The following is a 23,541-nucleotide window of genomic DNA, read 5'->3' as shown; positions in this document are numbered from 1 at the left end:
GCAGTTGCATTTGTAGCCTGTAGAGAGAGGATGGGTTTTTTTGCTTAGATCAAGTACATTTACCATTCTTGCCTTCCTCCTTTGATACACACACATTAGAGTAGGGCAGAGAAACAGCTGTTGCGTTTGGCTAGATGCAAACAGGTTATATTTCAGGAGATCTTTAATTAAAGACAACAAGTACAAATCAGTTAGTTTATATTCCACAGCTTTGCTTTAATTCTCCAAGGTTCCATGATGAAATATATAAACAGTGCAATGTCAGCAGACAGGTATTTCCCGCAGAGCTTACTCCAGTTCCCTGTGGCGTGACAGCTGCCTGAACTATGTGCCGACATGGGTGAGGAGACTCACCTCCTGCACTGCACACCCCTGCTGGCTGCCACAGCCTCCGCACAAGGCCCATCTGTAGAAGGCCCAGAAGCAGGGCTGCCCAGCCTCCCTCAGGTGAGTAGTGCCTCTGAGAAGTGTTAGCCCTTGGAAGCCCAGCAGCGCAACTGAGCTGCTGCTGTTACTCATTAGAATGTATAGCAAGTCTAGGACTGCTTTTTGCTGGGTGTGACGGTGTCCTTTGGGCAGCACAACGCTATCAGCAGTGGGCCAACAGTAATGCTCTGAGCTGATACCAAAATCCTGCTCAGTTCCGAGAGAATCTTTGAGGATTTAGAATGATTCTTGTTCAGTTCACTCTTGTACATTAATGATGATGTACTACTAGTTAACTTTTTATTCTTCTTAAAGAATTAAGACACTGGACTAGCTCTAGGGAGGTGTTAAGAACAGATCAGAGGGTCCCATTAGGGCTGTGTAGAAATGTTTTGTTTAGTTTTTCTACGCTAGCAAGTAGTGCAGCCCAGGAGGAGCAGAGCTGTAGAGTCAGACAGTTATCAGTTCACTCTACATAAGTTTTGTGAGGATTTATTTCAGACCACCATTAGTCTAGCTTTATGGAGCTATAAGCCACCTGGATCATTTGGGTTAGCTTCAGCCAAAAGCAATCTTGTTTGCCCACCGTGTGTGCCCAGTGCCATGGACCACAGCACAGTAGGTGGGAACAGTTAGGAGTTTCATGCTCCTGATTTGAACTAAGATGCTAATTTAGCCACACAGAAATGTGGAATTAGGACAAGGCAAACATGAGTGGGTAGTTGTTGCTACATGCTGTGACCAAAGGCTCTTTTATGGTTCAGTCTACAGCATTCCTAAGGAAAAGGAGCACCACAAGCAGAGTGCAACAGTCGTGCATCCAAACCACTTCTCCAGCTCTGCTTCAGTACCTGCTGCTGCACACACAGTGCAGAAGGTCACAGTCAGTCTCCAAACAGCTGGCCACACATGAACGTGGTAGTACTTCTATCCCTTTAGGAGTACTAGATAACATGGAGTGAGAATAGAACTCCCATAGCTTGGTATCCGAATATCCCTTTGCCTTCAGTTCACACAGTGTAACCTGCAGAAACAGTACAGGGAGAGTGATACTGTTTAAAAGTTTGGATTACATTTTGTTGTGGAATTAGAAATGCTGGGTAAGTTGAAACAAAACCGCTGTCACAAGCACTGCCACAGTCTGTCCTCCGTAACATGCAGGGTTTTCACCAAAGATCAGATTTGTCTCCCTTGGCTGGCTCTTGCAGGAGAATGGTATCTGCTAGCTGGGAGTTGTTAATGAAGGGCACAGTGTGATCACAGGCTGCTGTGATAGTGTGAACACCCTTCAGGTGATTCCTTGTCTTTGTACATTGGTGTAGGGAAGTTAGTTACTCCTGATTTTCCTTAAGAAAGAGTGAGCACACTATTGACACTGTAGTGTAACAAAGAGCTTTATGTCAGTGTGTCAAAATGTCCCATGTCTTCCAGTAGTCCATCAAACATCACATCAATACAGTCAATACTGAAAGTGTCAAATAGAACATAAGTGCAAATAAAATGACTGCAGCGCTGTAGCAGGAAATTCATGAACTCATCTCGGCCTTCAGTACCATACAGTGGCTTGCAAATATATTAAAAAAAAAATATGGCTGACTTTTTTCCAAACAAGAATTTTTCTGAAAATTGTGGTGATCCCTTGCTAGAGATCCTACATATTCTAGACAGCTAAGGCTATGCTAAGTATCTCAAGCGTTTGTTTTTACTTCATATACACAATCACATTACTTCACAAGGACATACGGCTGAAAAACACTAAGCTGATTGTCAGAAGGCTTTAAACTCTCCCTCACTGACCTAGAGTTGAAATAGCTTGTCCCAAAGTGGATGCTGTATTTGGAGGCCCCAAGATGAGCTTCTGCTATCTGTCCCTAGGAGGGTTGCTGGCAGCAGTGCTTACCAAGGGGCAAGAAACTACAGCCTGGTGCTAGTAAGAAAGCCTTGTCTTCAGTCTTACATAGCCCAGAGGGGAAAGAGGAAGAGCCAGAATCTCACAGTCTTAGAGAGCTCTTAAGGGTTTGATCTTCATCTTTGTTTTATTCTGCCTTCTCCCATCTCTGGAAGAAACCACACATTTCTACTCTAGGATAGATCTCATGCACTGGAATTCTTCCCAGAGTTGGCACAGCTTCAAAGGGTTTTCTCTTGGCTGTAGAACCCACATGCTGTTGCAAAGATCCCCAGGGAAAAGAGCTGGAAACAGACAAAAGAACAACAAAGCTACAGGGTCCTCCAGGAGGCTATACCCCACTGGGATGATTCCCCAAAAGCCAGTCATACAGGCAAATCCCTCTCTTCCTTCCCCATCTTCCATTGGTCACCACAAAGCATCCTAGCCCTTGGGTTCTCTTCAGGACCCATGACTTTCACAGTGTGCTGTCCTGTTTCCTTTGCTGGTGAGAGCTCTCCCTAGAGATGCTGACTTAGGGCCCTAGCAGCTTTTCCTTAATGGCATTTTCCTGCTTCTTCGAGCTCTCAGCAGAACGTTCATCTTCCAGAGCCCTTCAGACACTCACAGCAGCAAGCTGTTCAAATAATCTCACCTGTTGCTACTGTACAAAGAGCCCTGGCAATGAATGCTGAGTCCCTTCATCCTTCTCTGTACATGGATACTCTCCTTCAGTACTCTTTCAGGCTTGGCCATAAACATTAATTTCAACCTACTGATTTATTACTGGCATGTAGGGTGGAGCACTGACCTTAGCAACAGAACTCTGAGGACCCACAACAGCATTTGACACAGCTCTGAGGTATCCACCTGCATATCTACATAGCAGGTTGTTCAATTTCTATCTACTCTGCAGGTGCAAGGTTCACGGGGTTCTGCCTGCACAAAAGAGAAAATACCGAAGAAACCTGAACATGCATAAACTGGTTGTTGTGGAATAATATTGGTCTTTAATCTCAAAAAGCTTGGGTCTCTTTCTACTCAGGTTGGATTGTGAACTGTCAGCAAAAAGTGGATCAAGAGCAGTGCTGAGGTTACCTGTGAAGTTTGTTGTAGCACTGAAGAAGGCTATTAGTTGGAAGAGGAAGTTCAGTTCCAAATCAGATACTAGCTTTACCTCACAAGCCTGATCCTGCAAGCCTCACTCATTTAAGTGGCTGTCTTGCTTTCAGCAAGATTGGTCCAGGCAGCAGCTCTCAGTAGCTCGAGCCAAAAGTTTTTATAGATAACTACATCCAGGCTGGAGGGGAAAGGGAAAAGACAGACATAGCAGAACTAATTCATTTTCCACAAAAGAGCAGTAATAAAAATGAGATAGTAAGTGAGCCTTGCCCTTAAGGTTACTGAATAGCTACTAAATTAAAGGAAAGGCTACCATGTTTGGTAATAAATTGTATGATCCGCTGCAGGCATCAGCTGCAGTTACTATGGACACAGCTTCCAAGACAGAGATAGGCAGGAAGAGAGAGCTGGAACAAAGAAGGAATAGTTGAGCTAAAAAAGGGTTAGCTGGGATTTTGGAAGATCACTGTCTAAAAACCTTATTCAGTATAGAGTCAGAAATCCTTGGTGTGCCGAAATTCTGGCATGCTCCAAACCCTTCTGGTGGGCTGGGTGCCCCGTTCCACATCCTCGGAGATGGTCTTGATATCACTGATGAACGGGGAAATCCTGGACCGAGATTTAAATGTTGCTAAGGAGAGGCTGGTTCTGTTCTTTGTGTTCCATTGCCTGGCAAGCTTCTTGGCTTCTTCCTCCTCTTTGATCTTCTCAGCAGCTTCCTGCAGGACAGACCGGAAGAGCCGGGATACTTCCTGTGCTTCTGGTTCATATTCAGCAACAACTTGCCGGAATCTGAAAGCACAGTCAAGGCACAGCTTTGATTAAAAACATCAATTTACGGATTGCTGCCAAATCCCTGTGCTAGGCTTGGAACTTGCACTTTCCTGCTAAATGGGACTTTCTGGACTGAAGGGAACAACAACAGGGAGGGGCCATGAAGATATGCTCAAGGTCTCTAAAATCACAAGCACGCCATGGAATGTAAGGAAGCAATGAATCACTGTTTCTTATAAGCATAAAAGATAGTTGGGAGAACCAAACAAAGCTAGAAGGCAAGTTTGAAACAGAAGGAAGTGCTCTTTCACATAATACTTATTAAACCAGAAGTCAGTGCTATCAATAGTTAAGAAACAAAATTATTAGACAAGTTTATGGAAAATGTCCCTATCGGCACTGATTAAATATGATTGTCCAAATGCAAATCCTTGCAGTCCCTTAACTGCAGCTTACTAGAAGCTGAGGGTAGACCAGGGAAAGGCCCACTAGACTTCCCCTTTTTCCAATGCTTGTTCCCCATACCCAATGGCCATTAGATAAACAAAAATCCAGTAAAACTCTTCTTTGTTTGCTAGTCTTTCAATATCTAACGTTCAGTGAAGTGGTATTTCGTCTTCCAATGGATTTCTGTAAGATAATGAACTGGCTCAGTTCATTATCAGCATCATGCTGTATCTAATTAGATAACTGTGAATTACTTCAGTGCCTTTTTTGAGATTTAGTAAACTAGCTTAATACCAAGGAAGTGAAAAGAATCACCACTGTTTATTTTGCAGGTGAGGAAGATGAGGTGCAGGGCAGGATGGTTTTCATGAAGCCACTGAGTGGGCCACTGGCCAGGTAAAGAAGAGAGCATGCCATTGCTGACACTTTGTTGGGCGACTTGGTCCCCAGCCTGGAGAGTGAGGGATCCACTCCCTAGGCTCACACAGCAGTCATGTAGATATGCTAATTGTCCTGAAACAGTATGTTTTTATGACAGAGGGTAATATAGGTACTCTTCTAATAAATACTCACTTCTTACTATAAAAATTGCACCTACAAGCAGACAGAGAGCTGAACTAGTACTTCATTAGAATGCAGGTATTTGTTTTTCATGGAAGCTAAAGTGTATAAGGTCTGTAAGCATTCTGATATTTTTCTGCAACAGAACTTAACAAGGATGGAAAACAGTAGGGCTGTATTTAAATAAGCCTAATACATCAGAAGCAGGTAGAAGAAGATATTGACTCTTGGTTTTTTGGTAAGGCCTAGGAATGTAACAGGGAGTTTAGCACATCTAGCATTGCACTGCTTAATGGTGTGCCAAAGGGTACCCAAGATAATAAGGACAGGAAGAAAGCCAGAGAGAAAATAAAAAGACTTTTTGTGCATTTATGTATTTTGACTCTTACTGCCAAGGCCTGTTATTGGACATATATCTTGACATCATGCTGTATCCCAAATAGTTCAGTGCCTTTCTCTCCCAGCAGGTACTGGCAGCTCCATGTCCAGCTGTGGAGACACCAGTCAGTATTGCTTCCCAAGGGAACTCGGTGTCAGCAGAAGTCACCAGCCCCTTTCAGCATTAAGCTATTTCAGTTGCTTTGGATGAATTCTTAGTCTCCCTCCCCTCACCAAAACCTTTTAAACTTTGAACATTTGGGTGCAAAAAGCCTCTGAGGCACTGTAGTTCATAGTGGTACATAAGTACTTACACAGTGATGCCAAACAGCCTGTAAAAGCAAGAGACTAGGTCTTGCCGAGGGTAAGCACACAACAGCAGTAACAGGGATTTGCTGCACTTTGCAAACATTCTCTCTGCCTTTTGAGGAGGCACTTCAGTTGTGTTATCAAAGAGCCTAAAATGCAGTTTTCACAATAAATATATTTTTCCTTTTATCCTGTTTGAAGTATAGACAGATAAGTGCATGGAAGCCCAAGTCTTCACAACATTATTATTAGTATACCAGGGAAAGCACCTTCAAAGGATTTTTATTGCAGAGGTGAACTAAATGAGTCATTCCATCATTTTATCTCCATATGTATTTTAAAGAGAGGTGCTGTCATATTTTATATCTGTATATATCAGTACATTCTCCTTTTTTCTGTTGACAATTGTGCACCCAAAAGGCCTCATCACTGCCTCTGGTTTTAGAGGTTGTGTGTCATACTGCTGGATTGTGGCTCCAGAGCAGGTAGCAGCATGTGTCAGGCTATTACTGGACCAGCGACTGGCTCTGGGAACGAGAGAGGAAATGGGTGGGTTGATAGCACAGAGCTCTAATGCTTATGCCTTGTGTTGCTAATAACACTCCCAACCAATTTAGCTGAAATAGTTTTCTAGAATCAGAGTAACTTTCCACCTTCACAGCTATCTGCCTGTTTGCACTCTTCTTAGCTAGGACAGTAAGAATAGTTTTGTGAACTCTGCTGTTAAGATTTACCTCTGACTTATCAGGTCCAACATCAAAACTACTTCATATGGATTTGAGCAGGTCTAAGAAACAAAGAGAAAGCAATCCAAAAGGTTGTCTGCTAGTCACCCAATGAAAAGCCACTCACATTCTGATGGAGAAGGGAAAGGGGAGCCTTTTCTGTCCCCTAATAAGATGAATTACCTTATCCTTTTATTAATGCTCACCTAACTTCAGTACTGGCACGTTTGTGTAAGGGGTAGCCTGTGCAGGAAATCCAAAAGGTGCGCACACCACAGATATTTCTCAGCAGAAAAGATGGACAGGCTATCAGGGCTGAGGTGTAGCTAAACCAGTCTGTGTATCAGAGGACAGATGACGTTTGCTGCAGACACCTACACATAACCAAAGCCATCTTACCCGCTTATCAATGAAAGCCAGTTGGTGTGCTGGATGATCCATCAATCTGCTCTCTGCACAGAACACCCAATGTATAAAAACAGCAAAACCACTGGAATCAAGGGATATGGGCTTTCACCTTGGCAAACAAGCTCCACTCAAAGCTGCTCAGTGGAATTTAGCACACAAAATTGCACAAGGCTCACTTATCTTCTAGCACAGGTTAACACCCTTATGCTTTTGCATGGAACAGTTTCAAACTAGGCAACTGCACAACCATATCTAGAAATGCCTCAACAGGGTTTCCTTATTCATCATAAAAGCATTACCTATCTATCTATCTTGTAACACAAGCTGTGAGACTGCTGTGTAAGACATCATGCAAGTCACGCAGACGTGACTGTCAACAAAACTCACCTTGAACCAGCACGGAAGCCTGGGACAGATCTATAGGCATACATAGGGATGAGCACATTCCCCAGTCCAGGCAGTGTTTTAATCACAATTCAAACAAATTTGTTTTTCAAATTGTGACCCTTCTGTTTTCTTAAAGATTTTAAGAATCTGGCTGCACTTGGCTCATACTGGCACTGCTCTTTTAAAGCACTGTCACCTGCCTATGTTATTCTGTAGGTTCCCAGTACGGAGGGTTCCCTAAGTACAGCCTGAACTTTAAAGACCTGCTAAATCCAATGGAAGTCCATGGACTTAAACAATATGCTTATAGTTCAGTGTATTCCTGAGTGCCTGGCTGAATTGGGACCTCTAAGTGGATTTAGTAATTCAAAGAAAATGTGGGGTGCTTAGTGCTAATAATTAGCTGCTGACTCCTGAATTTTGAACAGGAATTCTGGTTATAGTGTAACACTGTGAACAGCTTTGCTAGAGAAGGCTCCTTGACTCCTGAAGAATTATGGCATTCACACTAATTGCAACACTTATATCACATCACCTCAAACTTAAGCTCATAATTGTAAATAAATCCATTTCTGATTTTAGTCATTTGTCTTCAAGCATTCTAGAAAAGCTACTTCAGCTATACACAAACCTTAGAAAATTACAGTCCTTAGCCTGTGTTATTGCTAACAATCTGGGTCACCAAAATGCAGGTTTACATTTCAATATTAGTGGGGTTTTTTTGTTTCCCTCTGGGCAGAGAAGAACAAAAACCCACTGTTTCACTTTTGCTGAAACCAAAAGAAATTAAAGAGACCTTCACTAACTCTGATTAGGGCTAAAGCTCTGAGTTAAGATGGCAAAAATCTAGAGTTTTGTATTGGTAACCTACTTGTTACCTACTAGTCTACTTGTTCAGTTTAACCATGGCAGTCAGGTACCAAAGGCCTCACTGTCATTTCTTTCAAATGGCTCCAGGATTTAATTTTAAATAGTCAGTGATCTCCAACCCAGTAACCTAAAGCTAAGTTACTCCTGAATGCAATAGCTTTATTTGCATGAGGTGAATCAGAGTCTCCAGATACCTGATGGTATTTGCAGTGTATTTGAATCCTTCCAGAATTCCAACAGACTCAAAGAGAGATTTCTATTGACTCAAAATACAAAATTAGCAAACTGGATGTGAAAAAAACCCTTTCATTTGTGAAGTGCTCCTTTCCAGCCTCTTCCACATTTAAAGAAACAAATTTATAGAAACTTTACCTCTCAGTAGATGAGACTGTAGCCACAGAAAAGGACAGTTTGGATATCATTTAGGCCTTTGGAGAATGAAGTGACATCTCTGACAACCCATACAAAAATGTTTTGTTCTTGCTTTGACTCTGAGCTCAGTCTCACAAAGAAGGAGACCTTGCATGACATAAACAAAACAAACTCTGCAGTCTTGCAAGTTACCTGCTACTTGTGTTATTTAAGTATTACGTGTTTGCCAAGTACATCAAAAAGGACTTCAGCTCTTCAAATGCCTAAAAGGGAAGGGAAAGGATCAAGCTTACTATTTCAGTCAGAACCAAGGACTTCAGTAGGGTACACACTCTGCATTTCAATTTCCAACTGCAAGCTCATAGATGGGGTTTTTTTGTGGAAGATTTTTCTAGATGTTGCTGCATATTATGAAGTCACAGAGTATTCAAGAGGAAACATCAGTGGTGCAATGATCTTGTTATTAAAGTACTTCACTGGAAATGTAAAGGTTTCTGTTGAATTCCTATTATACTCATCTTGTGGAATTTTGGGGAAGTTACTAAAATCCCTAGCTTATCTCACTTTCTGAGAAGAGCATTTGTCCAATTTTGGCTGTCTTTCAATTAAATTGCATGCTCCTTCTTTCTCCTGTACATTTTCAGCTCCTAACATGGCAAGCCCCATTCTTTTTCTTTGTTTCCATGTCAGCAGTGAGGATTTCTTGGAATCACAGAGCTCTCGGTTAGAAGGTTATAAAAGAAGAGGGATCAACTGTTTACATTTCGAACACAAGATGAAAGGATTATTGAATAAAACTAGGACATATGAGTTAAAGGCAAGCAAAACACAGTTTTTTACAGCAGAGTTGTAGTTCAGGAGTGGGACTCTTCCACAGGGTGCCACAAATGCTAGAAGTTTACTTGTGTTCAAAAATAGAAGACCCCCCACAACCTAAACAAACCACTGAAAGAAAAAGCCACATCAGCCAATTCTGGACCAAAAGTCCACTTCTGGCTCCAAAAGTCTCCCAGTTACAAGGCACAATTAGTTGGATGCTGTATATAAGGTATTGTAATTGCCTGTACTGTTGGATTTTCTTGCCTTATTCTTTACTATTTTCCTTACACTGATGCTACTGGCCACTCTCTCACACACAGTCTGCACATTCAGACCATTCAGACCTTTGACTCAATCCAGTTTCACCGTTTTTGTGGCTATGATTTTTCCCTTCTCAATTGTGGAATTGAACCAACTAAAGTAATGCAAGCCTCATTTTGTTATGTGGCTCTGCGAACCATGCAAACTCTGTAGTATGGAACAAAAACAGGCCACTTCTTGAATCATGCTGTAATACAACTTATGATAGCCTACAATAGCAATTTGTAAGAGTTTTAAGAGGATGGTTTTAGCCTTTTTCAATCATGCCCACATAGAGCCCACCAGCATTGCTGAGTATGTTTATCTACTGCCAGCAGTATGCTGAATCCTGAACAGTGAACGACACTACAAGCTGCACTGAAATCACACATCTTGCATGATCTGTTTCAGTTAAAATAAAAATTAAATACTAAAAAATAGCAGAGCAAGTTGTATGTGGCTCAGCTTAATACTTTTCAGAAGGAGATGATGAACCTTGGGGCCTCCCAGGTCCAGCAGCTGAAGCTTGCTCTCATGGAAATAACCTGTTTGCCAGATAGGCCCCGCTCAGTGACCCTGGGGATGGTGAAAATAACTCTGAACCCCAAGGGATTTGGAGTGGCTTGTTTACAGCATAGCTTGGAGTTATACAAATACAAGGGAGGCGCTGCCTAGCAAACTTTTAGTGGAGAGAACTTGGCCACTGAACGATCTCTGATTCTGACACCATGGCCCTCTTTTCAACAAAGGCCTGCGCCGGCTTGCTTCTAAGGTTCAGTCCCAGGGCTAGAGAGGTAGCTTTGGCATCCTTTCCTGGCTACTCCATTGCTTTTACAGTTGTAGTTCAAGCACTGTAGATTCATTTTTTCAAGGGAAAACAGGTGTCAGCATATGCAGTGAGGGACTGCAGAGTGCTGAGACCCCCCTTGTATATGGCCTGCAAGGACTGTCTTCTAATCCCAACTGAAGAACATGTTGGAACAGGGGAATTTGATTATAAAGGCCCATTTCATAACTTTGCTTTGGCTAAGGTGGGCTTCAAAGTCACTATTTGTCACTTGCACTGTGCTAAATGCAAGTAAGGGTTTAACTTACAACAGCCACCTCAAAAGAAAAAGAGCCACACCCTTCCCTTCCAGTTTGGATGCTAAGGCAGAATTAGGTGAGTTTCTAAAGGCATTTCCACGAAAGGTCACTCAGCTGGCAAGCAGCAATCCTATGTCTAACACTTGAAAGGCTCAACAGCAAGTCCTGTTTACATCTACACTGCAGAAGTCAGAAGCACCACTTAGCTGTTCAATCCAACTGCCCCACCTGCATCTCACTCCATGTCAAGGGTGTGGAGGGGGCAGAGGAGGGAGACTCAAGTCCCTCCTTTCTCTGGGAATACCTGGCTCACAGGCTGAAAAAAAATAATAGCACTTTTTGGCTAGTTTGGACACTGAGGACAAGTGCCTCAATAGACCTGCTGGACAGCCTAAATCAAGGAATGAAGGCTCCAGTGAGAGTGGATAAACACCAAAGGAGTTATTCAGAGACTGTGGAATCTTCACCCTTGGGGATATTCAACAGTGGACAGGACAAGGCCCTGAGCAACCTGATCTAACTTTGAAGTTGGCCCTACTCTGAGTAGGAGGTCAAAGTACATACCTCCAGAGGTCTCTCTTAACCTCAATTTCTCCAAGATTCTAAAGTCTGAAGCAAAAGCCATCACAATATTGAAATGGTGACTTTTCATCAGGCAAGATAAAGCTGCTCTGACTGTTCAGGAGCATAAAGTACTCAAGCCAGTCTCAGGGGGAGATGGCATTTAGTAACTTGGAGGAAATAATGTCGTGTTAAACTGACTTAAAACATTAGATTTCCCTTCTTCCACAAAGACACTGTCCCAACAGAACTTATCATACAGGATGCCAAGTTTTGGTTCTGTTGGTCCTGGCAACTCTCATTCCCTCTTTGCATATCATATGGAGGAAAAGGGGAAAGGAAAGGTCTGTATCATCACATCTTTTACTGTACCTGACTATGACAGGCCCACAGTAGGAAGGATGTATTTTGGCACACATATCCTCCAACTGCAGCCGCTCTCCTGGGCTGATATCATAGTTGTGCTTTGGATAGCTGACCAGCCAGCCGTAGTCCACCCCAGTCTTGATCTTGCGATATTCATTCTCCCGCTCTCGCTGCTGCTTCTCTGCCTGCTTGATCTGCCAGCTCAGCTCCATCATCAGCGTTTCAACCACCATTTCTGTGGGGTTCCTCTGGGAAATGCGGCTTGGGGGCTCATTCCACCTGAACCAGGATGCCAATGACATAGTGCTCTGTGTGTCTTCACTGGGAGTGGGTTGAGGGTAGGGAAGGAGAGAAAAAGAACAGTGCCGTCATCAACAACCTCAGCCGAGAACATTCTGCCCCACACACCCCCAGTCTGTTGTTCACCTAAAATTGCTACTGGATTAGCCACTTGGAAATAATTGGTGCTGGGCACCTTGAAAAATCTCACCCAGAGCAGCCAACTTGTGCAGAGGGTGAGACAAAGGGTGAAGAGGCACTGTCCCCTTAACTTCCACTCATCATGTAATTAAAATGAGTCACGGTTCTTACACCTTAAGTCAAGTTACAAGGATACTTTGCTTCCTCCAGGCTAGGCTGGGAAAGCCCTCTCCTGCCCACAGAGAAGAGCTGGGGCTAGGGCTTGCCTGTCTGTACCCCTATGGGAGGGCACAAGCTTGCAGCAACCCTACATGTGAAAAATCAATCCATGGAGCCAAACTATTGCTGGGAGGTACATGCTAGCCAGGAGATCCTTAGGGAGGAGGCAGGATAGGTGACCCGTGTGGTAGGTTGACCCCAGTGTCCACCAAGACCCCACCAAAGCTGCTTTATCACTCCTCAGCTAGACAGGGGAGACAGGCTTGTGAGCTGAGAAAAGGACAGGGAGAGATCACTCAGCAATTACTGTCATGTGCAAAACAGACTCAGCTTGGGTTAATTAGTTTATTACAAATCAAATCACAGTAAGATAATGAGAAATAAAATGAAATCTTAAAATACCTTCCTCCCACCCCTTTCTTCTTCTTGGGCTCTACTCATGAAGTCTCTACCTCCCCCAATCCAGCAGCATAGAGGAATGGGGAGTGGGGGTTGCTGTCAGTTTGCCACATGTTGTTTCTGCAGCTCCTTCCTCCTCAGGGGGTGGCTCCTCACATGCTTCCCCTGCTCCAGCATGGGTTTCCTCCCATGAAAGACAGTTCTCCATGAACTTCTTCAATGTGAGTCCTCCCCACAGGCTACAATTCTTCATGAACTGCTCCAGTGTGTGTCCCTTCCACAGGGTGCAGTCCTTCAGGAACTGACTGCTCCAGCATGGTTGCCCCCCACGGTCACAAGTTCTGCTATCAAACCTGCTCCAGTGGGGGCTCCTCTCTCCATGAGGCCACAGGTCCTGCCAGAAGCCTGCTCCAGTGTGGGCTTCTCACAGGGTCACAGCCTCCTTTGGGCATCCCCCTGCTCTGGTGTGTGGTCTCCCAGGGGCTGCAGGTGAATATCAGCTCCACCCGTGGACGTCCATGCTCTGGAGGGGCACAGCTGACTCACCATGGCCTTCCCCTTCTCTGGTGCCTGGAGCACCTCCTCTTGTGCTGACCTTGGGGTCTGCAGAGCTGTTGCATTCCCATATTCTTACTCCTGTCTCTTAGCTGCTATTGCTCTTTTTTTCTCCTCTGCTTCTTAAATCTGTTATCCCAGAGGTGCTCCCACCTGGGCTGATGGGCTCAGCCTTGGCTAGTGGTGGCTGCACCTTGGAGCCTCGCTTTGGCTTTGTTGGACATTGGAGAAGCTTCTCACAGAAGCTGCTGCTGTAGCACCCCCCTCCAAAAACCTTGCCACTCCCACCAAACACACCTGGGTAGGTTTGCTGCTGTAACATAAGCAGCAGAGCTAACCCATATTGGGTAGTACCCCCAGGAGCATTAGCTACAAGGCCAGAAAGAGCTTTAACCATTATTTAGCAAATGTGTTGTTGAATGCAGGGGAGGCTACACCACCTTCTATAGATTGAAGTCCAACTATCAGCTTTCCTGCAAGAGCATTCCTTCAGCACTACCATCAGTGCCAAGGGAACCGAGGCTGGTCTGAGATGGAAGTACAAGCATACCAAGGTCTAAACTGTTATTACTTCTAAGTAAGAGGTTTCTACCTCTGGGGCATTACCCAGCACTTAGAAGACAGAACAAATTGCATCAATCAGCTCAGAAAAAGGTGGAATTAACTCCCCACCCAGCCAGTCCCTTCATGTTGTCCCTTCAGGAGGACAATGCATGGAACAAAGTTATTACCTATTGTACTTGTATTTAAACACAATGGAATCCAAAGCAGGCACTAGGGACCTGAACAGGAGCAAAACAGCATCTGTTTCTTCACACAGTGCGCTTACGTGCCTTGTTGCTCCCTTCCATTTGCCCCTAGGGAGAAGGGGTGGCACAAACAATGATTGCAGCTGGGATTACAGAAAGGCTACTCCTGGCAGCAGCCCAATCAGGGCATGGCGTCAAAAGTTAACATGAGGGCAATGGATTAAAGAGTCTGATTCTGCAGGGCCTGAGCAAATCCTCATTATTGAGACACACACACAAAGGCAGACATAAAATGGAGAAAATATGCTTTTAAGTTTTCACACTGGGGTCTAGGGCCTTTAGTGACAATGCAAATCATCAGAAGCTCATAACTACACAATACTCCCACTAGAGCTGAGAGCCACGAGCTCCCAGACTCCTTGGATGAGAAATGATCAGTAGGCTTCTGCCCTCAATATGAGGAAAAGTTGCTTTCATGCCTTTATCACTTCTCGTAATGTAGCCTTGTTCTCTTTCAAAAATGCTCATACTATGTAAATACATCACATCATTAAAGAAAAATGCTCCAAAAACCTGGATAGTCTGTACAATGCCCAAGCCTGAAATTATTTCAGGGTCTAATGCTTAGGCTTTTCCAGAATCGGGAAGTTTGCCAAACTGCACCAAAGGACTAGTTTCCCTAATCCTATATCCTACTTCTCCCAGCAAGCAATACCAGTTTCTTCAGAAGGAAGACATAAAAGGGCTGAAAACTTCAACAGGTCACAGATGTAGCTACCTTGGTGTGGTGCTGCAGGTGCTCTCCTGAGACTGTGTAAACATTAACACCTTTGCTACTTTGCAGCACTTATACATGAGAGATCGCTGTAACTGGCTTTGCCCTGGAGCATCAGCTATGATTATCCTTATGACAGCAGTCACAGTCAGCAGCTGCTGGAAGTAATCCTGCTCCTGTCTCATTTCTGTGCTCTGGAGGAGGAGGAGCAGCGGGTCCTTTCATTTGTTTTTCTCACCAGGGTGACTCCAGTTAACAGCTCTCAAATCACCACACAGTGCTCTGGCTGTCTGCTGCTGACTTACTTGTCCAAGACACATGAACGAACTCAGGTTGGAACTGATGTGCTGACAGCTTCAACTCCATGATCCCACCATTCACACATGTACCTGGATCTTGCTGCATGGTGGCCTCCACTCACCATTATGTATTAATAAGGGTGAAGATCTTTAAAACTGAAGACCTTTTCCTTGGCCTCATCAACCCTTGTATATCTCATAGGTGAGCCCTGCTAACAAAGTTGAGGAGCATAACAGGCCACAAGCTGTTGTAAATAATTTAAAGTCTCCTGTTCCTTTTCAGCTTCTGTGACAACTGCAATATTTTGTAAGCTTTTACAGGTACCTGACCAATTAAAGTACCATTATTATTTCCATTTGTGCCTTCATGTGATGAAGGTGAGCATGCCCTTCTCTATTTTACCAGCAAAGTGTTAGCTTACTTTGGGCTTATTCTGGCTATGACCTGGTCTCGCATTGATTTAACTCTGTTGACTTCAGGGGCATTAGGAGGCAATCAGTACAAGTGTGAAGCTGAAGAATGCCCTTCCAGCTATTCCTAGCTCACCAGCTGTTTCATTAGAAGAGGAGCAAGAGAGGAAATTATTTGTCAGACTGAGAAAGAGAGCAAGGAGACTTGGGGTCTAATTTGACATCCCTGGCTTTCACATGATTCTGGGCTGTTCTTACTGCCTTTATGTGTTTTTTTCTCATAGGTCTGTCTCAAAGCAAGGCATTCTGCATGAGAACCATTTCATCTAGCACTAGTACTGCAGAAGATAAACAGAAAAATATTTTGCATACCTTGTCTGAGCAAGGCCTGCTGAACCTGAGCCTTGCTCAGTCACAGAGCTTTCATAAAGTAGAGGTAATAGGCAGATTTGCTTTTGGTGTGGGAACATGAATGCCACAGGCTCTGAATGGGACTTCCACTTGTCTGACATTAAAAAATCTGCTTCCACAGGAGAAGATATAAAGGAAGGAAAGCACTCACCTGCAGCTGAAATGGCCTATTTTCAAGTGAAGGAAAATCCCCTGCAAGCATTTCATGCACACTGGCAGCTTGTGCTGGCTGTTCCTAAGGGAGTCTTGTTTGTATGAGATGGTTTCCGTCCCCATCTCTCATCCATCATCTCCTCTCTTCGAGAGCTGGCAAGTGGCCATCTCTATTTAGTAGGCTCAACAAGCCACCACTCTACCCACTACTGCCCTTTGCAGCCTGCAGAAAACACTGTGGGCTCCATTAATTGTGGCTGCTGTTTTTAAATTAAAGTTCACAGGCATGCTAATAATTAACTGACTCAAAATGGCTTTCCTATTTGGAAAAACTGGAAGGACTGTCAGCAGGATATGGACAACTAAAGGAAGGCAGAAGTTACAGCCTGACCATCTTAATGGGGAAAAGGACAAATTTCCACTTTGCAAGCAACCACATTAAAATTATTTTAAAAAAGAGACATTGTCCCAGCTGAATACACATCTTTCTGTTGTATAATTAGTCCATTTCCTGATTCCTTGTAAGAGGCTATCCTGGGAGGTGACACAATCCAGTTGATAAATTCCTCTAGTGTTATTTAAGCAAAATTTCAAAGGGGTTTATGTATGTTCCACTCCAGAAACAGATCTGGGTTTCAAGACTTTGGTCTTATTGACCCTAGACCTTTGCCTAGAAGACAAGCCTTCCCCTCACACTGTTGATTGCAAGTCTGACCAAGCACCTCACAGAGTTAAGCACATATTTACCTTGGCTATGTTGAAGTCTGGAATATCTTACTTTCTCTCACAGCCTCTAGAGGGTTGCTTCAAATATTAACGATTGTTAGTAAGTCCCTCTGAGACTTTTTCAGGGAAAAGTTTCCTGTTAGCTTTGCCTTCCTTCAAAACTCCTTTTTGTTCTCTATGCTGTCAGCAATTCCTGCGTTTTTCTCCTCATGTACTTTACAGCTTTCCCATTCTTTTCTCAGGGCATGTTCTGTACAATTTCACCTCATCTTCCACTTTTTTACCTTCTCTGATATTTCCCCATGTGATTTTTTTTTGTTCCAGAGAATGCACCAAAGAATCATCAGAAATATCAACATTCACATGCCTTATCTGGTTTTTCACCTTCCTAAAACAGGAGTTCAGCCTTTCCTAGCTCTTTTTCCAACAAAGGGAGTTTGTTTCCTTAACCTTCTCTCTGGCTGTTCTTTGGCCAGCTAGAGGCTGTTCATACAACCCAACAGACATCAGTCTCCTTCAGGCTCTTGTGGGCTAGATCACCACTTGCTAAGACTTGTTACAGCAGGGCTACTTTCTGTAAAACATGAGTCAATCAGCAGGGCCTGTTTAGTGTATAGAAAATTAACTTCTGAGAATAAAAAATTCCTTTTCCATTGATCCTTTTCCTAGTTCCCAGATTGCAACACTCTCGAGGACAAGAAAAATGTAGGCAGAGGGTGGGAAATGTGCATTTCTGAAAAAAAATGAGAATACAGCTGCACTCTCTCTAAAGGTATGTCCTTGGTTTGACAAGTCTCCTGTGGTTTGTCTTTGCCTTCACAGTCTCTCAGTCCAGAAGTACTACTGACCATCCTCAGTGACTCTCGAGAGCCTTAGGGGTGTGGTAGTTGTGTCAGAGCAGGAGAAGTCTTAAGGGGCTTCAAATCTTATCCAAAGTCCAGGGATGTCAATAGAAAGATTGTCACTCAGCTGGCTATAGATAGATTCCTGGGAAATCCACTATCATCCAGTAAAAGCATACCAACAAAAGGGGCTGAGGAGCTGGGAAATGCCTTCTCTCCCTTCTTGTGGGTGGTAGTTCCTTCCTACTACAGTCAGAGAGCAGAATTTGTTCATGCAAGCCTTTTTCCACACATGCCAGATCAGAGGGTAACAAACAATGAAAATTATTTTTAAAATAAGTGGGACAAGCTCCATCCCCAAATTCTGCTCATAATTATACTTTTTAAAAGACATGCAGTCACAGGGAAAAGAGATGATGCAAAACTGTGGAGCATATTAAACTTTGTTTTAAATTATTTACTTCTTTAGTAAAGTTTGGATTACTCTATCCAAGAAAGTCCAATGTCCTTCAGATAGTGAAAGGTATCTAATATCTCCCTGGACTGCAACTCATAGGTATACTACAGTTGATTTGGCTACACCCATCTCTGAATTCTGTACATGCTACCTGATGCAATGTTTAACCAGCTGCTCAGGCAGAAACTGTGGTCATGGCTATGCTACTGGCCATACCTGCAGGAAGTAGCATTAAGTAGTGACAGCATCAAAGATGAATCTCAAATTCTGTTTCTCTTGGGACAAAGATATTTTAATTCTGTTCCTAAGAATCTTAGCAAGTTCTAATTAAGAAACTGCTGCCAACACCTTCTCAATTTTATTTATATAGTCCACCATATCTTTGTGAAAGAATCCTTGTTCTCTCTTCTCCACCACTTTCTGGTTTGTTCAGCCTGGAGAAGAGGAGACTGAGGGGAGACCTCACAGCAGTTTACACCTTCCTCACAAGGGGCAATGGAGGGACAGACACTGATCTCTTTTCTCTGGAAGTGACAAGACCGGAGGGAATGGCCTGAAGTTGTGTCAGGAGAGGTTTAATGTGGATATTAGGAAAACATTCTGTACCCAGAGGATGGTTGGGCACTGGAACAGGCTCCCCAGGGAAGTGGTCACAGCACCAAGCCTCATGGAGTTCAAGAAGCGTTTGGATGATACTCTCAGGCACATGGTGTGACTCTTGGGACTGTCCTGCGCAGAGGCCAGGAGCTGGACTTCAGTGATCCTTGGGGGTTCCTTCCATATTCTATGATTCTATGACTTTTTTTTTTGCCATTACTTACCATTATCCTCTCCATACAGAGACTTTTACCTTACTAGAATCCTACAAATAATCCTATTTCCTATCTGTCTTTCTTGTTTAGTGACATAGAAGCCTAAGGTGTTTACAGCTACTTACCATGCAATTGTAATCTCAGTGGAAATTATTATAACCTCAATCTGAGATGCTACGAGGCAATTAATGCTGGAAAAGCAGTAGGTAGGGCTTTTCAATCAAGAAATTTAAAAGCAATGCTAATATAATTATATAAACACACTAGCATTCCTCATTCTGACCTGCAGAATAGAGAGAGAACTTTTGAGGACACTCAGGAGTCTGCTTATAGACCACAGCAGAGAACCTGTGTTTTGCTTTATAAGCATACAGATTCCCTGTTGTGATGGACACAAGCTATTTCTGGACTAAAAAACCTGAAAAATCCCAGTGGTTAAAATGTATCCAGGCACATGACCCTATTACAAGTAGCAAGGAGTTTTGAAAAAGAGAAGTGCCGGGGGTCGAGCTAAAGCTTTAAACGCTGCATTATTTATTGACAAGTCTTCATGGCTGCAGGTGTTTAAGGGTAGCAAAAAGGACCTCACAGCAGCATCCAAGAGTGAGCCAGCTGTGACAGGGCACTGTGGCAGCCAGCAGGCCCTTGGATGCCAGGTAATGCCTGTCTGCCCCTAACAGGGCAGTGCTCATGGTCTGACCTGCCTGCCACAGGCTGACAGCTCCTGCTGCTGCCCGGGTCTGCTTCTGAGGGATGAGTGCGCTCAGAAATACGTGAGAACCATGCTGCCCTTCAGCATGTACTCTCGTTCCTGCATGCACTTTTCTCCAGCAGACTTTGCATTGTCAGCACTACAGAAATGGGCTGACTCTATGTCTGGTGTAATTGCCACAGAGTTACATGTCGCTTAAGCCTTTAGTGAAGGTGAGTGACTGTAAAAATCACCACTAGGTAAACCAGACGGACAGAGAGGTAAACCAGGCAGTCAGAGAGTACCACAAGGTGCTGCAAGACAGAAACTTCTCTCGCCCCCCAGCATTTATGTAGTGTGTAATGTATTCTTAGAGCTTCGATCTTTTAGCAAACAAGTCTACCTGGTGCATTTTACATCTACATTTTGCTTGCAAGAGGGGTAAAGGAACAAGAATTCAGCACGAACTGCGCCCCAAGCTCAGGTATGAATGAGAAAGGTGTTTTTCAATCACTAGCCAAAACTTGATGAGAAAAGGTAGCTGGTCAACTGGTACAGCTTTGTGATCTACAGTAAAGCTGCACTAATAGAAAACAGATTTGCCTTACTGAAATAAATGAAAGCTGTGTTGATTAACTCCAGATGAAAATCCAGGCTGCAGATCTTAAAGAAAGAGTGAGGAAGGGCGCAATAGCCTGGAGCTCTACTGATGGCTGGGACTCTACAGAAGATAATCTTTGTGTTAGCTGCAGAAGCAAAAGGGTGGGTGCTACTCAAATGTACTTATGAAGCAGAGCAGCATTTTACAGTTTGTCTACTTATCAGAGCAAATGAGTTCTATTTGTTGAGAAACAGGACTATTATCGTGCCAAATTCCCACTCATTCCTTAAACAATGTTTCTAGTAGCAGCCATAAAAACACTCTGTTATATACAACTTACACTAAACTGTTTTCTAGACTTACAGAAGCCAGGAAGTTAAAACACACTGAATTGCTCTGTTTGCCTAACTTGTTATTAAAACTCGTATATATTGCTCAGGTCTTGCCATGATGGATCAAACGCACCTTCAATGCTATATCTTGCTTTGATCTCTGCAGACTACAAAGCCAGGTTTCCAGTCAGGACAGAGGAACCTAAAGTATTCTTCACCGTTCATTCAGCCATGTAAATGACAGTTCAGAAGGTAACACAGACCCATAGCCTTCCTGTTATTAGTTATTCAAACCACAAAAAGAAAAGGTATTACTGCAATAAAGCAAGTAATGTCACAGACTGGAGCTTCTAATGCTGTCAGCCACTGTAAATACTTATATCTATAGAATTACAGAAAGAGTTTGAAACTCAGATGCAAAAGGATATTTCACCTCTCATCAGGTTCTCTGAAGTTTTTTTTTAATCATATATTGTGGCATAGACCAGACTAAGTGCTGTGAAAACAGGTGGGTGAGGCTTGCATTCTCCATCCAGATTGAGGACTAATTCTTCCGTGAAAGCAGAAGTAACTCATTGCATCATAAGGTGAGAATCCATTTTAACAGACTTCTTTACACTTCTGTCCAGTACTGAACCATAGTTACAGTATCTATCAGAAAGACAATTGACTGAAGACCCCCAAAGTCTCACTCTGGCTCTATTCACTGCAGAACTAAGCCTCTAGTGAGAGTTTTCTCTGTACTGGAGAATACTAGGACCAGTTTCATCCTTGTGACAGGAGTTACTTAAAAATACCGTTGTAAAATTAGCACACAAAAGAAGAAAGCTAAATTTACAGTTTGAAAACTTAAGCCTGTCTTTGTTGAGATCACTTACAGCATTGTGAGCAGCTCTGGGAAAGCTCATGCTTTTTGCCCTGCAGTAGCTGTACGTCCCAGCTGTGGATATAGAGAGAGCTGTCATATAAGCAGTGAACAGTTCTGTCTTGAGACAGATTTTAATTAATGTGTTAGCTTTAAGAGATATACAGTGTAGTCTATTCTTAGTTGCACTGCCATAACTCCAGAGCTGTCTGATTGATGTTAGTGCTACCTGCCTGGGTACCCCAAATACTGGACCTCCCCACTGAAGATACTTAGTAGGGCAGGTGTCTAATCTAAGAGATTTTAAAAGTGTCATAAGGCAGCACAAACCATGCTTTCCTCCTCAACTGCCTGTTCTTTACGTAACCAGTTACCCAGTGCTTATCCATGCAGGCAGCCGTGCCCGAGCCCAGCCTGGGAGAGCTGTCGGAGCACCCTGGCCCCCTTCCCTGCCCACCCATCCCGCCTCACCTTTGGCACCAGCGCTCCCGCTGCTTGTGCGGACAGATGGACGCGGAGCGAGCGGAGAGGGTACCAGAAAGAGGACGTGGCTTGAAGTCAAGCCCTCTAAACTGGCACAGCAAGCTTAAACCCACAGGGGGGCATGGATTAGCCCTGGTGACGAGGGATAACAGCTGGGCTTACGGCAGTGCTTTTGAGCGATTAGGGCTCGGTCCAGTACTTCCACGGACACAGTCACCCGGCAAAGAGCTGGCACCTCTCGGCTTAGCCAGACTTCGGCACCTACTTAAAAGTCCTTTCAAAACATGAAAACTTTGTGGGGTTTTCTAACCTGCAGCTGAGTCGGCACTTTGAAGAAATGAACGTACTTCACAGCACTGGGACTTTCTGAATGCGGTAAAGCGGCGTTTGCTCCCTTCGCCCCCCGGCCGTCGCCCCCCCGGCTCGGCGCCCCAGGGCTGTCCCGGCGCTGTCCCCGGCGGAGGGCGGCGGGCACAGAAGCCCCTCGGGCTGGGCGGCCAAAACCCCACCGCCGGCACGGCGGGAGTAGGGACACCCCAACCGCGGACTCTTCGCGGCAAAGACAGCGGTCACCTCCGCTCGGCACCACCTCTGTCCCGCCGGGCACCCCGCCCGCCGCCGCCGGCAGTGTCGTCCCCTCCTCCTCCTCCTCCTCCTCCTCCTCCTCCTCCTCCTCCTTCTCCTCCTCCTCCTCCTCCTTACCGCGGTCACCGCTCCCGTCCCGCCGCCGGCGCTCAGGCAGCGAGCGGCCGGGGCAGCGCCGCCTCGACGCCGCCGCTTCGCCCAAGTTGAGCGGAGCCGTCGCCGGCTTCTCCCTCCGCTCCCCGCCGGCTGCCCCCGCTCCCCGCCCGCGGCGCCGTTCCCATAGCGACTACGATAACCCGATTTGGTCCAGGGGCGGTGCGCTCCGATGGGGCGTCCGCCCGGCCCCAGCACCAGCCCCGGCCCCGGCCCCGAGTCGGCGCTGACCCCCCGCAGGGACTCACCTCTGTAGATTGAATTTGCACCGATAAATAACGGCACGGTAACTAGATCTATTCGATTTGTTTCTCGCCATGTCCTTCAGTAACAGATAAAGCTGTCCCAGGGGTTTCGACCGCAAAAGCCACACGGGTTTCACTGGGTTTGCAGGGACGAAGGATCTGGGGTCGGCACGGGATCTGGAAGGGCACGGAGAAGGCGAAGGGGAAGAAGTTTTTTACAATGAGAATGGTGAAACACTGGCACAGATTTCCCAGCGAGGTGGTGAATGCTCCAAAGTCAGGCTGAACAGTGCTCTGAGCAACCTGACCTACCCGACGATGTCCCTGCTTGTTCCAGGGAGGCTGGACTAGATGGTCTCAGCCACATGTGGCCAGAGTGACCTCCGTGAGCCCACAGCTTCTGATCCTGACTCTTACTGCAGTACAAAAATGCACAGAACAATCCCCAGTGTCATTGGTCAAACCCCCATCAAATTCAAGGAGAGCCAGGCTGCGCCAGAGGGTTGCTGACCTACAGCCTTGGGTAAGGAGAGCACGTGGACTGCTGGCACCACTCAAG

The 23,541-nt window shown here is 44.7% G+C and overlaps 1 protein-coding gene across 6 annotated transcripts; it reads right to left on the bottom strand.

Moving 5' to 3' along the window:
• Positions 1-194: 194 nt before the first annotated feature.
• Positions 195-23,113, bottom strand: RD3 (retinal degeneration 3, GUCY2D regulator). Of its 6 annotated transcripts, XM_032681572.1 has the most exons (4): positions 16,189-16,442; positions 14,124-14,249; positions 11,806-12,120; positions 195-4,228 (listed from the first exon to the last, which is right to left on the bottom strand). In XM_032681572.1, exons 1-4 carry the CDS (start codon positions 16,311-16,313, stop codon positions 3,931-3,933), a joined length of 864 nt encoding a protein of 287 aa, XP_032537463.1. In that variant the 5' UTR covers positions 16,314-16,442; the 3' UTR covers positions 195-3,930. The 6 variants fall into 6 exon arrangements, with proteins under 6 accessions (XP_032537463.1, XP_032537468.1, XP_032537465.1 ...); XM_032681577.1 differs by lacking the exons at positions 14,124-14,249; positions 16,189-16,442 and adding an exon at positions 22,986-23,113; XM_032681574.1 differs by lacking the exons at positions 14,124-14,249; positions 16,189-16,442 and adding an exon at positions 22,702-22,838.
• Positions 23,114-23,541: the final 428 nt, after the last annotated feature.

Source organism: Chiroxiphia lanceolata, chromosome 3 (assembly GCF_009829145.1).
Source record: "Chiroxiphia lanceolata isolate bChiLan1 chromosome 3, bChiLan1.pri, whole genome shotgun sequence".
In the NCBI taxonomy this organism is placed as follows: domain Eukaryota; kingdom Metazoa; phylum Chordata; class Aves; order Passeriformes; family Pipridae; genus Chiroxiphia; species Chiroxiphia lanceolata.
This window is presented reverse-complemented; position numbering and strand designations above follow the sequence as displayed.

Bases quoted from the DNA above. Each gene is read 5' to 3' on its own strand.
- RD3 (XM_032681572.1), bottom strand. From the start codon at position 16,313: ATGGGGACGGAAACCATCTCATACAAACAAGACTCCCTTAGGAACAGC. The intron at 14,250-16,188 runs GTGAGTGCTTTC...CCTTCTCCCTAG, and splicing joins ATAGGCCATTTCAGCTGCAG to GGGCAAATGGAAGGGAGCAA. The intron at 12,121-14,123 runs GTAATAACTTTG...ACCCACTCCCAG, and splicing joins TTTAAATACAAGTACAATAG to TGAAGACACACAGAGCACTA.